At 41.9% G+C, this 17,270-nt stretch overlaps 1 protein-coding gene across 1 annotated transcript; it reads right to left on the bottom strand.

Moving 5' to 3' along the window:
* Positions 1 to 3,250: 3,250 nt before the first annotated feature.
* On the bottom strand, positions 3,251 to 17,270 carry sf3a3 (splicing factor 3a, subunit 3). The gene is made up of 17 exons (XM_086192576.1): positions 17,033 to 17,270; positions 16,870 to 16,917; positions 15,731 to 15,783; positions 14,883 to 14,988; positions 14,734 to 14,806; positions 14,461 to 14,552; positions 14,279 to 14,361; positions 9,403 to 9,541; positions 9,219 to 9,287; positions 9,037 to 9,104; positions 7,687 to 7,794; positions 7,533 to 7,602; positions 7,238 to 7,402; positions 4,335 to 4,445; positions 4,142 to 4,232; positions 4,004 to 4,059; positions 3,251 to 3,919 (listed from the first exon to the last, which is right to left on the bottom strand). Exons 1-17 carry the CDS (start codon positions 17,126 to 17,128, stop codon positions 3,842 to 3,844), a joined length of 1,506 nt encoding a protein of 501 aa, XP_086048702.1. The 5' UTR covers positions 17,129 to 17,270; the 3' UTR covers positions 3,251 to 3,841.

Here is a 17,270-nt window from a genome sequence, read left to right as displayed (position 1 = left end):
CATCATTAATCAAAGGAGTCCTGTGTGTGTGTGTGTGTGTGTGTGTATTAGGTGTTATACCTTTGGTTTTGTTGCTATAGCTCAAAAACCTTCCATCCTGACCTTTGCAATATTGGGGTCAACATGATTGCAGCTACCTTATTTCTCGCTCAGACGTTCATCTGTGTGCAGCATGGACATGAAACAGTTAAAAAAAAAACTCCACATGAGAAGAAAACCTCTGGTATTCCAGGCAGCGGTCCTCCCGTTGGTGTTTTATTGATGACCTCACTGAAAGAGACTGGCTGAACATCTAACATCAAACTGTCTACACTACAAGTTTTGGAGTGTGTTTTCCCAGAAGTTAGTTTCATAATCACCTTCTTCGCTAACTAAACCGGTGAACATCTAATGTTCGGTACCATCGCTGATCGAGAAGAGCAGGGAGCATCAGCAGTGGTTGAGATTCATTAACAAAAATGCGCTGAGTAGTTTACAACTATATATAAAAACATACAAACACAAGGTTTAGCCTGCTAGCTGTCGTATGTGTTTGTGTTCAACCCATGTCTATAATCCACTGGCAGAAAGAACCAGCCGACCTTGATGTAACAATCTGTACCGCTCCAGGAAAAAGATCCCAAAACACCAATCCAAGGTATACCCAAAAGACATTGAATGCTTTTCATAAACCTTTTGAAGTATGTTCTATATATGTCTCTTTTGAAAGTTAACACAGATGCTTTCCTCAACGTGCAACCTTATTTAGCATTAGTTTGAACACACTGTCTGTCTTTGAAACCATCCACTCATTCACTATTCCCTGTGAAGCGTGAATGAAATAGTGAACTATATGGGGAATGACCAAACATTCCGACAGTATGCTGGAATCATCTGAACATCCAATACTTCACTAGATCTGCCAAATATTCATGTTATACATCAGGCCTAACAATTAAAAAAAAAAAGTACTATGGTAAACAAACAAAAGCTAGGTTACTAAGGTATTAAAGACAGAAAATGCTAATTATTTACTTTCTTTTTTCCCCTTGCCTCACCACTTTTCATTTCTGCTTTTTGCTTCTTCTCCTAAACAAATACATGAATACATTGCACTGTGGAATATGGGAGTAAAATGTAGGGTACATTGTATGTACGCTCATATTTGCTGTGCATTGTGGGTATTTTTTTGGAACACTATACAGTGAATGAAACTAATCACTGAGAATGCAAACACCACAACAAGATGACAAGCACGTTACATTTCCATGATCAGGAATGGTTTTGGACGCAGACACTGACAGAGATTCTGGTTAAGTTTCACTTGAATATCTAATTGCAAACAGGTCAGGGGTGGGTCTCATTTTTACAATTCTACATAGGGTACATACTATATACTACACAGTGATGCAGTGGTTAGCACTGTCAACTGACTGTGAGTGTGAATGTTTGTCTCTATGTGTTGGCCCTGCGATGGACTGATGACCTGTCCAGGGTGAACCCCGCCTCAGGCTACTGGGATAGGCTCCAGCCCCCCTGTGACCCTTAACCTTTAGAAAATAAATGGATGGACTGCAAATGTAAAATTCATTATTTGTCTTTACTTTCAACCGACCTCACACTGCCCGAAGCATGCATTTACATGCACAATGCACTGTATTGACTAAAAAATTAATTTAACAGCTTACACACAACCATACCCTTGACTTCCATGGCTGGAGCCTATGGAGCCTTAAATGAGTGCAAGGAATGAATTAAAAAGATACAGCTCCCAAAAGTATATAACTACTATTCTATTAGTGTATTACTACGACTACTATCATTAGTACTCACCAATAGGTACCTTTAGCTCACAGATGTCTTCCTTTGGTGCCGCGTTATTCTTGTTCTTAGAACGCAGAAAGAGTCGCCAACAGCTTCAAGCTCACGGTGTCCCAAGCTAAATGTACATTACTGGCTTTTTATCTGCATTCTACAGTCACAAAGAAGTGGTGAAGAAACATCTCTGTGAGCTCTCGGCACCAGTTTTTGAGTACATTGAAGGCGAGACACAGAGTAAGGATGCTTTCTACAAATCCAAGTGAGTTCACCAAAGTCAGCTGCCAAAAAGATAACTGGTTGCAGGTATTTTTGCTAATGCTTCAACAAGCTCCTTGTTGCTGGCTGTGATACTGCTGCTAGCTTTCTACTGTCAGATTTGACTGTGGTTCAAAATCTGGCTGAATTTGTGTTGTACGATCCAGCCTTTAGTTAGCTAGGACATCCAAAACAACGTCAGAGTTGGAGAAAAACACTTCAGCTGTCTCCATATATACTGGTTTGTTTTGAGGAGTAGTCCAACTGCGCCGTCTGTTTTGGGCTACAACACCTAGAAGTATGACAAATAAGCACAAGTTAACATTACCTACTCCCCCCATCCATGTGTTAACAGGTACTAAGGCGTAAGCGGAGCTCTTAGTTGTGTACCTTATTATTATAAAGTGCTTTAACAGACCTACCATACAAAATTTGGACTTTAAGAGAGGAGGTATTATTTGAAAGGTCAAAAAAGGTCTTATCTCTATATGGGTATGGCTGGGTGGCAAATAAACACTGAAAACTGAACTTGAAACATGGATTGTTTACCTGATATTATAGTGTGCACCTGATACCTGGAAGTTCTGAAGTTCGGCGGCAGACAAACTGCTGTTGCAACAAGGAATAACTATGTTTGATCTTTGACTCCAGCATGTACTTTCCCACTAGGAATTATATGAAGATGTTATTAAAGATATCAGAGTAATGTAAATAACCAAATTTGCTTCATACATGCGCCTAAAACCACTGTGACCATCAGCAGTAGTTCTACTGATGCACAACAAACACATCTGGGGAAATACAAGTCATTTTCATTTAAAGAAACGACTCCCATTTTCAGTAATCCAATCTTCATCTGGCTGCGGTGTGAAAGAAATAAACCCACGACAATTTAGTTGAATGTAGCTTCCTCACCTCAGTTACTCCCTTTCATACAAATAGAGTACATTCTAAAATATGAGCTTGCAATACTTCCTAAGATTCACACATTAAGCCAGTTTCCGCAATAGAAGCATTCTTTTCATGTCAGTAAAGGTCACTACATTGTCTAATACAATGATGTTCATTGCCTTTGTACAGCAATGGAAGAAGCAATCAGTTTATTTTCTTTAATAAAGTAGAAAAATACTCTGTAGAAATTCCTCACAGATGCATAAAAATTGGAACTGAAGGTGAATTCATTTCAGCTGATGCTTCAGATTTGATACACTGATTGTCATATTTTGTGGAAATCTAAGTAACTTGCAGCTGTGGACGTTGAATAGGAGGAACACGCAGTATTTAACTCCGTGTACTGAAATAAAAACGTTAAGTGCCAGAAAAGACAAAAAAAAGACACTACCATGGAATAAAATATTACGATTCATTTACTATGAATGAACTGAAAGTGAAAGAAAGGAATGTTAACATGTAAAAATACTTGCTATTCCTGATCAGACGAGCACCAAGTAGACTATTGGGTCTTTTTAGAGATTGTGTTAACAGTCAAGACATTTTTTTTTTCTGGCCTTGCCATTTTAGCTTGTTTTTTTCTGTTCCCGAAATCAGAAACTCCACATTTATGAATATAATTATTTTAAAATATGTAGCACTGACCAAAGAACACGCAGTTTATTATAAGCAATGTTTGCCATATTACAAAGTTATAAAATACAGAAATTGAGGGTCGACCCAGTCTGTAAAACAACTTCACTACATCCAAATAAGAAAGCTGGGGAGGTAAAAGTAAATACCAAAGGGTGCTCCTTTTACAATTCCTCTACAGGACTGAGCTCATCTCCACACTCTACAGTAAGCCTTGTCTCTTAAGATCCTCGTAAGTCTTCTTATTGACCACATTTCCACTTGAGTCTTCATACTCCTCCTGAAACACGCAAAAAGGAGGGAGGGATGAGGAATTTCATTCATCCTGAGAGAGGCAATACTTTTCAGTGAGTGGTTTCCTTACCTCTGTGTCAGGTTGCCATCGCTCCGATGCCTTCTGAGACTTCAGTTTGGCCCACACTAATGTAAGCGAACAAAAACCTTCATTAAATCCAACTTCAAAGCCTATCAAATCCAAAATTTCATTCAAGACATGACTTACAAGAGACAGCATCCTCAATCTGTGTGACATTAGCAAAGTGAGCAGTGTTGGGGATTCCAAGGCAACGCATGCCGTGGGCGTGCCTCCATTCCTGCAAGCAGACAAGCATCAAACAGACTTGTCAGAAGAACTGAAACCAGGGCACGAATGCCATCATGACAGGCCTGTATCTTCTGACGAAAGGGGAACGTACTGCGAAATGTCTCTGAAAGGCTTTGGGTCCTCTGTAGGTGTAGTTACCACAGATCTCACAGTTGTAGTTGATGTTCAGACCGTGCAGTTTATAGAGCCAGTATGGGATGGGCTGGAGGGAACAAGACGACGGTTAGCAAACACAGTCGGAGCTCAGTCATGGAAGTGCATCTGGCCACCAAAGCATCACACTGAAAAGGTTCAATTCAGACCAACCCAAATAGGTTCGCTCTCCTGAGTGTTTATTAAGCTGAGCACACGCTACAATTTTAGAAATGTTTCAAAATCACACTGATCAAACTAGATCATTAAGAATACAAAGCAAGAGCTCGTATTATATGGGCCAATCGTCATGTGGTCACAGTACACCTGTGGGCTTTTGCAGGCCATTCTGACAGTTGACATTAAAAAAAAAAGTTTGAAAGCTAAAATTAGGTTGTTTTGCTGAGAAAAAGTTGTTCAATGAGTTTTTTTAAAAGGAGGTTGTTGGAAGTCACATTTCTCTCTGCCCACGTCTGTCATAATAAGTGGTCTGCTACTTAGTGTAATGAAACCAATGCACTGAAGTTGGTAACGTGGCTCTACTGCCACTGAAACAGAGCATGAGCTGGTGCACCAAAATTGTTACTGTTGCAAATTCATCTGGAACCTGGATGGCATGGAGGAAACGTAAACGTGTTGTTATCAATACTGATGACATCCTGTACTCAGCACGGCAAACACCCCCCCGAAGCCACGCTGACTTCAAGGTGAGTTATGCGGCTCAAAAACTGGGCCAGAGACAGACTCAAATAGTAGTGTGTATGCTCAGTTTAACTCTTCCATTCAGCAGATGGCCCTGTTGTGCAAAATGTCTGCAGGTGTTTGGGTGCGGCGTTTTCACCAACATCATCGCTGAACATTAATACTGGTTAGCAGTCCTGACTTGTCTGCAAATCAAACTTTTAGTCAGCTGTAAGTGCATTCATCAGGTTTTGGGAACATTTGCAAATTAGGTCATGTGTAACTGCTATGGCTACGATATAGCACTAACTTACCGAGACACTTAACCAAGTAGTAACTGAACTAGAAGCTCGAAGGACAGCTCTAAGTTCTGATGGTGCACTTCTGTTTGTTGCCACTACAAAGATTATCTACAGTGGAACCACAGAAGGACAGAGAGTGACAGTGTTTGACCTGCAAGATGAAGACAAGGAGGCAAAAACACTGTTGCACAACTCAAGTTTGTGTTGGATCTCATGAATGACAGGAAAAAACAACAACAATCTGCTTTGTGTTAAACGATTATCTGTCTGCTTCATATTGTGAACACTCCGTTAATTACACTCTCACTAAAACAACATCTCATTAACTCGCCTGCTGGTGCCATCCTCGAGCCAACTTTGCACTTAGTGCTCTAAATGATGACAATTGTCCAACATTAAATCATCAACATATTAACACTAAAACCCCTTTGTATGAATGCATTGGCACACAAAAACAGACTGTGTCTGACCAATCACAGAGGCTCATCCCGCCAAAGCTCACCCTTGTTCCACATTTTTTGAAAGCATTATTGACATATGAGAGGCCTTGGGGAGGGATCAAAGTGAGAAAAAAAAATCCTTTGACAGAACTTTCTTTCCCCTCAGTCCAAAGCATCTATTTATGGTCTATGCTTTACGTGTACCGTCCTTCACCAATGAAGCATCCGTGACATTTCCAACAATTATACTTATCACTACTCTACCGTTTAAATATCATATTAAGTGTCATCATTCAAGGTCAACACACATTCACAGTGTACTGAGGGATATGGACATGTTTAAGGAGGACATAAATTGACTTCGGTCACATTTACTGTGCGCGTTAACTAATGTTAGTTGCATTGGGAAAGTGACAGGGGCAGTATCATCTGCTCCCGCTGAGTCAGCCTTTAGTTTTGGCCACACAAATAACACCATGACAATCAAGGGTTCGCAATGATAGCTAACAGTCCTTGTACAGCATTCAATAGTGTGCAGATAGAAGCAACCAAGTAAGCTAGCAACCTATCGGCAACAACTCTGACATCCTCCAGTGGTCCGTATTAAAAGCTTCCCTACCTTATCAGCTGTCGATCGTGCCGTAATCCAAAATGTGAGTTAGTCCTGATTCTTTTGTTGCCCTGAGAGAGTTTTGCAAGTTTAAAACGTGCAAATGACACATAAGCGTGTAGAGCTTCAACTACAAACCAAGACGCCAAGCAGCGCTACAAGCGCAGCTTCCTCTGTCACTCGCGGTATATTGCTAAGCACCGCCTACATCAGAATAATTCAATTCACTTTCAATGTTAACAAGTAAGTCCTATGCATAACCACCAAATAGATGGGCATCTGGCTGATCATTTTCCGAAAACATTATTGAAACACATTACAGGAACTCGACAGACCCCCAAACAACAACAACAACAACAAATAAATAAACAACTCATTGGATCTGCACTGATTTGAAACATGGCCTTTCTGGACGTCAGATGACGGAAATCCTTCGCAGCCATGGAGAACTTTAATCCCTTCCTTGGGAGACATTTATGCCGAACCAAAATATCTGCTATTATTCCTCGACTGTGGGGTGGACTGGAGTTGCCTTATTCTTGCTTTAAAGTCACTGACATCCAGCTAATTGGCGCATTGCTGCCATGACTACAGACTGATGATATGTGCAGAAATTAGTAGTAGTGATGTTGAAAAGACACATTTGTTAAAATTAACCAAGGTGCGTGAAAAATAATAAAAAGGCAAAATACAATGCGTCAGTTCAAACTATTGATGCATTTTCTTCCTCGTGTTTCACCTGCGAACATCCATAATGGCTTATTTCAAGAGGATCTTAGAGATGAACTTGCTAAAGTTCAGCGGCACAAGCCAGACAGTGTGTCCTCACCTTGCCATCCCAGCCGAGCGGCAGGTTCTTAGGGTTGTAGATGATCTCGTTGTCTTCATCTTCGCTTTCGCTCTCACTAAGCTGCTCCTCCTCCTCTTCCTCGCGCTCCTCTCCAGTCCTTGCCTGCTTCCTTTGCACATTCTCATGAGTCAGCTGCCTCTGCTCCTGGGAATGTCAACCAACACATCATGGGGTCATATCTGAGTCCATGCTCATCACAAGAACTGGGTAAATGCAGCAGAAGACCCTCTTTTGAGGAATTCGGCAGAAACCTGATGATGAATTCCTCACTTACCCCCAGGATTTCAACATATTCATAGACTTGAGCCTCCAGGAAGGCGATTTCCTTGTTGCGCTCCGTGTCTCTGCAGGTTTGAAAAATGGAAATTGTTTTTAGGTATATTTGTTAACATTATAGTATAATACTGTCATTTTTTACACCCACTTACTTTTTTGGGCCTTTGGCTTTGGGGTTCTTGGCAAACAGGGAAGGGTCCAATGATTCCAGGGATTGGCCTTTGGTGCTAAAAAGCCTTTGGGCTCTCTCCTCAAGAGTCCTAGACAACAAGTGCACACACACACGCACACACATACCCATCAGCTGTGGGAAGTAATGACATTATCTCTTTGAGGACATGAGCTGCTACTAAGCAGGCAGGAGCTTTGATAAAAGAAATAAATGACAAACTGAAAGATCACACATCTTTCATGTTTGATACTTAATGGCTGCGCAGATTTTTTTTCTTGTGTCCCTGTGTAATTGATTATGATTATAGTGCATGAAGGGTTGCAGTAGTGAGGCCAATGGGGTGGTTCTTTCCAGTGGCAATTTTTCTAGCTGCTGGTCCTGTGTAGCCTCAAAGAGGTAAGGCATTGTTGATTCGGAGTGAATTTATCATATCTAATATGGTTCCTTCTGTGTGCCTTTGATGAACGGTTAATGCATCATTGCTTTAGCCGACAGCCACTTGCTCTTATGAGCACTTGGTTAATAAAAGTGTGAGTGCAGAGAAACATGTCTGTACACCTCTGGCAACAATGTAATTCATTACTGAAAATTGAATTGTTAACTGGTAGGAACAATACAACTGGTACGATCATCTTTAAAAATTGCTATCCATATATAAGCTAAATATAGGCGGCACGGTGGTGCAGTGGTCAGCACTGTGGCCTCACAGCAAGAAGGTTCCAGGTTCCAGTCCCGGCTCCAGCACAGGATCTTTCTGTGTGAGTCTCCATGTTCTCCCTGTTCCTGTGTGGGTTCTCTCTGGTACTGCAGCTTCCTCCCACAGTCCAAAGACATCAAGAGGGGACGAGGCTGATTGATACTCTAAATTGACCGTAGGTGTGACTGTGAGTGTGAATGGTTGTCTGTCTCTATGTGTTGGTCCTGTGATGGACTGGCGACCTGTCCAGGGTGAACCCCGCCTCTTGCCTGAAGGCTGCTGGGATAGGCTCCAGCCCCCCCGCGACCCTTAACAGGATAAGTGGAAGAAAATCTATTTATGTGGACCGAGTGGGATGGTTCAGTTCTCATTATAGGTCGAGCAGGAGGGAGCAGCTTGTCTTAAAAAACAATGTTTCAATTTACATACAAGTGGATTTAATATGACACATCTATGCTTCTTATGGCTTTGGAGATGTCTGTTCAAAAAATAAAAACACTTGGGAGTATGAATTTAACAACTCTACTCGCAGACCACAAGGGGGTGCTCATGGACTACCAGTGATCCACCAATTAGGAAAAGGCTGCTTTAAGTGGATGGTGAAATCTGATGAGTTCCAAGCTGCATGCTCACCCTCCACACTTGATTCCCAGTGCCATGAGAGCAGACTTCAACCTGTCCAAACCTAAGGAAGCCAATTCCTGTGTGACACAATCAGGGAAATACGGCAGTGGAATTATAAGTGAGTAAATGGAGAATACTGATTCTACAATATGACCATCATTCTTTATTGTTTAATATGACATTATTAATACCTCCCAGGAAGAGAAGGCAGAGAGGTCCAGATGAGCTCCAGCATGTGTCAAAGCGCTACTCGTCTCTTTCTATCAAAAAAAAAAAGAAGAACAGATTTTTAAAATGAAATAAACCAGTTTTTAGTGGATCAATAACCAAAACCTGAAGCGTTGTCATCATCTTCATTAGTATAGGTGAACTTACAGGCCAGCCTGGAAAAGTGCCGTTCTCCCATTTCTTCTCAAAGTCTGACAGCACTTTGCCATACAGCTCGTTCTGATCCAGTAAAGGTTTGACCCGGTCTGTGTAGTCCTGCAGGTACTCCAGCAGCATCTCCAAGTACCTGCATGGACACCAATAGGCATGGTTTATGATTATTTACTGCTGTATTATCAGTATATTCGTTTTCTCTTAAGATCCAGTCCATGGATGGTTTCATTTAGTCAGACAAAAATGAGCAGGGAATGTTTGTGTCATGCATCATTACTTCAGCTTCAGATGGAATAGTTGTTAGGTTACAGGTGTTTTAGTGCAGCCTCTCTTTGCTCGGCCAATGTGCAACATGCTGAGGGGACGTGGCCTTCTCTTTACGGAACACCTATGTTGTACTCGCATGTTTATTTGTCCCATTTCCTTGGTTGAGAAACCTGCAGTGTGTATATGTGCCTTCATAAACATGAACACTAAGAAAAGCATGTTTGACTAAACTGCTTCAAGCTCCTGAACATGTAAACAACTGTTCCTGTGTGTGTGTGTGAGTGACAACAAAGAGCTTAACAATCCCCTTTTGTTACATTTTCCCAGTTAGGAGCTAATTTGCTGATAACCCCAGCACCACATGAGAGACAAAAGTCCAATATTATGACTCCTATCCACACATTATGTTCAAAAAAGAAGACGCTGTAGTCACAATGCAGGTGCCACTACAGAGAGTGATTCATAGTCCACCTATATGAGTCACACAGACACACTCCAGTTTCTCATTCAAGCTCCACGTCATTACCGAAGTGAGCAACACATAGAACTAAATGACATTAGACTACCAGGGGACTCCCATGATGCACTGAGCTTTCTCCTCCTCTCTGTTTCTATCAATCTTTATCCATAACGTTTACATGTATCAATGCATCCTTTAAGCTAAACTTCTTCCCTGGAGTTGTCTGTGCTCTCTCGCCCTGCAGGTCACCTGGGGCTGCAGATGCTGGTTTGATCATTTCCTGTCCTTGACAAACTACACGCTCACCTTGGCCCTGTATCTCTCTCTCCCTCTCCTTTCCACCCCCATCTCTCCTTCTCAACCCCATAGTTGAGGCAGATCGCCACCCACTCTGAGCCTGGTTCTGCCCGAGGGTTCTTCCTGTAAAAATGGAGTTTTTCTTGCAAATGTCGCGAGTGCTTGCTCATGTGGGAAAGTTTGGTCTCTGTTATTGTGATTTGACACTATGTAAGTGAAGATTGGTTGATTGATTGAAAAGATGAAATTAGTCACTGGCAACCCGTCCAGGGTGAACCCCGCCTCACGTCCGAAGGTTGCTGGAATAGGCTCCACCACCCCCCACCCCTCACCTCCCCGGCGCAGCCTTAACAGGATTAGTGGTAGAAGATGGATGGATGGTTGGATGAAATGAGTCTTTTAAACTTCCCTAAAGTACTTAGGTTTATCTTTGGGGAATGCAGATCTATTGGCATTTATCTCAAAGTGCACACTGCTGGAGATATCTTGGTGGCTTTTTGATGCCCATGACATGTAAGTAAGTAACATTCCACCTCACGACTAACCAGTCCCACTGGTGGGAGTGGATCAGGTACCTGTGTGCAGTTCATTTCCAGTGTGATGCAGTGATCAAGTTGCTATACAAGCGTTTTTCTCCTATTGTGGAGAAACAAAAGAATTCAAGTACTGACTCTGCTCTCTGATGACCTCTCCGGCTCTAATACAAGTTATCCAGACAATGTAAAAGGTCAAAAACTAATAGTGAAAAAAAAGTATATTAATTGACTTCATTTGTTTCACGTAGGGATGTTAACAATCAACTATTGATCAATTGTTGATAATTTAATTGATTAAATTAAATAATTATTATCATCCATCCGTCCATTTTCTTCCGCTTATTTCTGTTAAGGGTCGTGGGGGGGGGGGGGGGGGGCTGGAGCCTATCCCAGCGGCTACGGGCAAGAAGTGGGGTACACCGTTGTACCCCCGTGGTGTCACCAGTTGAGGGCTCCATTTCCTAATCTAGGCCACACTTGAACGTCACAGGAGATTCTCGTGGGTGAAACTGTATGCGGGAAACCCGTCTCTGCGCCTGCACAAAAACAATAGGCTGTCTAAACGGAGTGTCGTGTGGGACAATTTCAAACTAATAATGATGACAAAGATGCCAAATGTACACTCTGCTGTACCATGTTTAAGTACAACTACGAGTTTCCTGCGATACAATCTGCATAACTTGCATGCAGCCGTGCTGTCTGGAGGATGTGCAATGCCTTCACAACCTGCCATCGCTGCCGTGATGGGAAGGTGAGTATGTGACGACAGGATACTCAGATTTTCGGAATGATCGAAAAAGATACGATGTCAATAAGCACTGCTGACAGCGAGGGATTTCGGGAGTTAATACGCTTCATGGAGCCAGGAAATGATATCCCTTCTTGAGGGTCCATAACTACCCGCCTGGAAGCATGCTAAAAACAGAAGGCTGAGTGACAAATACAGCTAGCCGTGGCAAATGCGGCTCTGACGACATATTGTTGGAGGGCACTGACAACAAAAAGCTACATTGCAGTCACTTGCCACTACATTGCAAATGATTGGCAGGTAAAGTCAGCAGTCTTTCTCACTGAAAGCTTGGCCGAGAGACATACAGCTGATAATTTAGCTGACAAACTGAACCAGACTGTGGAGTCATGGGGACTCACCAGGTGTGCAATAGCCCGCATTCACGAAACATCACACGAAACATTGTCTTCGCAAACAACCCCACACGAGCCAGTTGGAACTCAGTTCAGTGCTTTGTACATAATTTAAATCTGGCCGTTAAAGGATTCGCTGCTGCTGATGACAATCAAGTAATTGCAGCTGCAGGCAGGTTGGTGAAACACTTCAACCACATACCCCAGCAACCAAAGCGCTAGACGCAAAACAAAAACAAGTGCAGCTCCTGGCTCATCGACTCATTCAGTCGTGTAAAACCAGGTGGAACTAAGTACCTGAAATGATTGCGAGACTCATAGGACAGTGATGGGCCGTGTGCACTGTACTATCAGACCGCTCAGTGACCAAGCTTACAGACGTGAGGACACTGGAGAAGAGAGACAACTTATGGCAGCTGATGGAGAACATGGCGCTGGCACTTGAGGCTCTCAAATGTGTAACTACTGTTCTATCAACAGACACTGAGGTATCCATATCCAACACATATCCAAACATATTCCATCTGATCAACATGCATTTCAAGAGGGCAGATGGAGACAGCAGCTAAGTGGTGGAACTCAAATCTAAAGTCTGCACTTCATTAGTTGTACAGATGAAGGTAAGCTTTAGGCATTAATTGATTGAGCTCTATACTAACAGATTATGGTATGCATCCTCTTTATCACTGACGAATTGTCACTGTGTAAACTGTGTTTTTTTGCAGTAGTACCCTTGTCGTGTCAAATTTTATTCTGATGCTAGCTTTCTCCTTTATTTAATTTATACAGGTTGAGTCTGATGACCTCACGTCAACACCACCAATGTTAGCAATGATGCTGGACCCTCGGCATAAGCACCTGGGATTTCTGATCCCAGCAAGAAGGATCTCAGCCTGTGCCCAACTGCTTGAACTGGCTATAGCAGATCGCGTGGGCTCCACATCAACACATGAAGTCATCACTGGAGATGAGTGGGGAACCTATGTGCCAGTGCAGGGAGCTGCACTTCAGTTACGCACTTCTGCTATGGCTCTTCTACTAGGTGAAAACTATGCCACCAGCAGCAACAATGACATGGAGATGGAAGTGGACATGTTTCTGAAGGATCCCTCACCACTCTTTGATTCTAGTCCCACAGAATGTTGAAAGCGTGGCAAGATGGTATTTGTGCATTACAGGGCACATCTGTCTCATCTGAATGGGTTTTCTTAGCAGCTGGCCTCACTGTAGACAGGCAGCGCACACGACCTACTCCTGACCATGTTGACATGCTTATTTTCTTACACAAAACTACATGGGTCCAGGGCAGGGAGGCCTATTCAAAAAACACTGAGACAGGAATGTTTTTGTTTCAGGAGAGATAGCAGCCTTTATCTTCATTTGATTGTACTAAGGGAGGCCCTCTAATTTTACTGTTACCTTCCTCAGGGGATGTTTAAAGTTGTGCTCAGTCAGCCTGTATGTTAATTTTCCAGGGCAAGTAATCTTACTGTTACCTAGCTTTCTCAGATCAAGGGGGATTATGAGTGCTGCTAATGTTTCTAAGTGCTGCTAACTTTTTCATATTAAGTAAGTAGCCTACCAGACAATTTTATGTGGGCCTAATATTATCAACTAATTGTCAATAAGGTCAATCAACTATCAATTAATGAATTAATCGATAATTTGCATCCCGAGTTTCATGTATTCTCTTCCAATGAGCAAACCAACCTTTTGGGAGATACACCAATTGTCATCATTCTTCATTCCAGAGACCCTTATCTCCTTTCTGGTGCATTACAGAGCTCCAGACCCCCACTGGATGCTGAGTGCTAGTTTGCTTAGCTGCAATCAACACTAATGGTGGGTCAGTAGAGAAAGTCTCTTAAGTCATCAAATGCACTTTGATGAACGGGAACAGGAGGGTGAGATAATCGATGTACTTCAGGGTATGCATCCAAGATACCAATGGACATGGTGTGATAAGAAAGAGCTAACCGAGAGCTCAATAAAGTATTTGGACTCCAACACATCAGCAACATAAAACAAGACTTGTACGCAAATTTGTGCATGTGCCTGATTACACAAAAATAACTGTCCGAGTATAAATGATCTTTCAGAAAGTATTAATGTGCACTCAAAAGTGAGTGGCCCTAAGATGATGCACAGGTGTAAGTGACTGACATACTTTTTGTATTCAGCATTCTTCCTGTCCTTAGGGATGTCAAACAGCTGGTCAAATGAAGACAAGTAAGTGATATACTCCAGTTTCTGTAAGGAAGGACATTTCATCGTGGTTAATAAGAGTATGAGGTCAGTTGGAGAGTGAAGGATTAATTATGATACAATAATAGCATAAAGGCTACAAACCTCTACTCCCTTCAGGTTGATATATTTCAGGTAGCAGTCATGGAGATCCAGGTAGCGGCCGTATCCTTCCTCATCTGTGAACTCCACCAGGTCTGTGGAAATACACACATCAAAAACCCAGCCCTGTCTCACTAAACCAGAGCAGTGCATTAGACAGCGAACAGTTTCTTCACTCACACACTAGCACACGCCTAAAAAGCATCAGACTTGTGTTGTACATATACATATACGTATACTACAGATGTAGTGTCCATGCTGTAGACTAGGACCTACTCTGAGCCTCCTCGCTGGGGTTGTCTCTAGCTTTCATCAGCTCCTCAAACTCCGCAGACATGGGAATAGAAATCTACAAGAGATACAATACATTATTCCAAGTCCAGTGAATGCTTGATTGGACCATTGCGCTAACAGAGATCAACTACCTCATTCGGGTGCTTCCTGTGAAACTCTTTGATCTGTTTCAGTCTGTTGTAGAACTCTGCAAACTCATTTGGTCCTGAGATGGCAGCCAGTTCATCCCTCCTCATTCTGTCACAACGAGAACAACAAATTTATTTTTCATGGTAGAAGGTTTTTGTGATTTAAATAATTACAACAAAATATGACGTCTGAGGGATCATTGTACCCTGAAGAAGAGAACACAAGCGAGCCCAGGGAAGAGTTGTGGCTCTACCCAGCAATCTGTGAAGCTCCTCACCTGCTCATACATTGGTCACTGTAGCAGGAAGGAGCCAAGACTCTACCAGATGGCTGCACATCTAATCATCAACTAGGGCTGCACAATCAATCCAAAATGAATCAAAATCATAAACTGGCCAACTGCCATTCTCAAATGACAGGAAGGAGCAATAGTTGTTAAAGGCTGTGTGTCAAAATACCATTTTTAATTAAATATGATGGTACTGCAGAGATGCCCTGCCTACACATCTTCATCTACAGAGTTAGGAAAATGTATCTTTGACAATGATGCCCCCAAAAATAAAAATCACTCTTTCATCATTTTCAAGGAATGCTTGATGAAAATGAGAATTGTGGTGTAAAAATTGAAAGCCTCTCATATTCATATCGCAGCTGCAAGGGAAGATGGTATTTACTGCATTCTTACAATGGGCTGGACAAAAGTTTTGGGAATATGCTGCATCCTCTTCATATGGGAAAGAGAAAAAAAACAGTTCAAGTATCTGCTTGATCCCATTATTGCATTACAAATTGCATTGCCAAAAGAGCCAACGCATTCCGAACACAACTGGAGCAGGTCGATAAGGCTTACCCATCTTTGTCTTCATAGGAGTCTCGGAGGTTAGCACTCACTTCCATGTACCTCTACAAACAGAGAGAAATGGGAGATACTGTTCCGCTTTGCTATCATGAATTATCCTGACCATGAACACAAACCTGGGCAACATAGAGAGACAAGGATCACCTTAAACGTGTCATTTGAGTTGATATTAAGTCTTGATTATTTTTTGATAACCTATTTCCAGGTAAAGCTCAAGAAAAAAAGTTGAAACTATCACTGCATGACATACTTAACTAAAAGCAGAACTTCTGCTTTACCATTAAGGATGGATAATAATATTGGCACATCATCTGTGTTACCTGTCGATTTGGATTACTTGTTACATATGTCAGAATTATTCTGGTGGCTGATGTTTGTATCAGCTCAGTTCTGCTCAGGTCTTTCATTATCGCCTTCAGGAAAAAAATATTACTTGATGGTTTTTCCAAAGTATTTTTTTTTAAATAAAGAAAACTTAACTTTAAATACATTGAAACAAAATGGCACTATCATGTAAACTTGTTTTATATAGATCTCAAAAGTATTAGTATCAGCCAAATCAGTTTAAAAATCCAGAGTATTGCAGCACGATTTACTGCTGTTGTGCTTGCAGCAACATTGACTTCACGGTACCTCCGAAATATCTCGAGTGTTAGACTGCGGGGATTTAAAGCTGTCGTGTCAATAACTTTTACTGTTTAGCTGGTGCAGCTTGATGAAATAAGTCCGCCAAAACAGAGTCCCCCAGTAATAAATTAGAATTTTATCAATGCAGGAATTGGTGGCATAATCTGCAGGGGTTTGATTTAAAAGTACCTAATGAAAGAAGTAGATCAACATGTATAAATCTAGAACTGTGCATGCAGGCATACTTCCACTCATAACCGACAGAAAAACACGTGCAATTAAATTTGATGTGAGGTAATATCACGAAGCGAGTATTTGCGAAAAAAGGTGTTGCTTTTAATTCACAACTGCGTGCTTCTAGACTTGATTTTAGAGTAAGTTAGAGTGAGAGCATAGAATACAAGTGACTTCGTCACAACAACACGCTAATTTCAACTGCAGCACAAGGAAATGGTTCTCTTGATTCGCGGTTGTATCCAAAAAGATAAGAAATGCCTGCTTACATCCAACATCGCTCTTGTCCGGTGGTCGGAGTTAATCTGTTCCCGCAGCTGACAAGGAAAAGGACAGTCTTTGTGAGAAAATAACTTAACCAGAAAATATTTCGGATGTATACAGTTTGGAATTAGCATTGGTGCTAATGTTAGCATGGAGCGGACCGCTCACCGTAGATTTCTTGTGGAGCATTTCTTTTGTTTTGGCATCCATTAGCCTCTCTTTCTCTTCATGGTAGCGACGCTGTTGCTCCAAAATAGTCTCCATTGTTCATAAAAACCCTAATATGTTTCCCAAAGACAAAACAGCGCTCGTAGCTCAATCGCATTCAATGAAGGAAAGTCGTCACCCCCGCCGTCTCAGCTACGTTTGTTTTCAATGGCGCATGCTGCAGGCGTCCACCAGGATA

Source organism: Aulostomus chinensis, chromosome 22, assembly GCF_037954235.1.
Source record: "Aulostomus chinensis isolate RoL2024-O1b breed Wild chromosome 22, RoL_Achi_v1.0, whole genome shotgun sequence".
NCBI lineage: Eukaryota > Metazoa > Chordata > Actinopteri > Syngnathiformes > Aulostomidae > Aulostomus > Aulostomus chinensis.
This window is presented reverse-complemented; position numbering and strand designations above follow the sequence as displayed.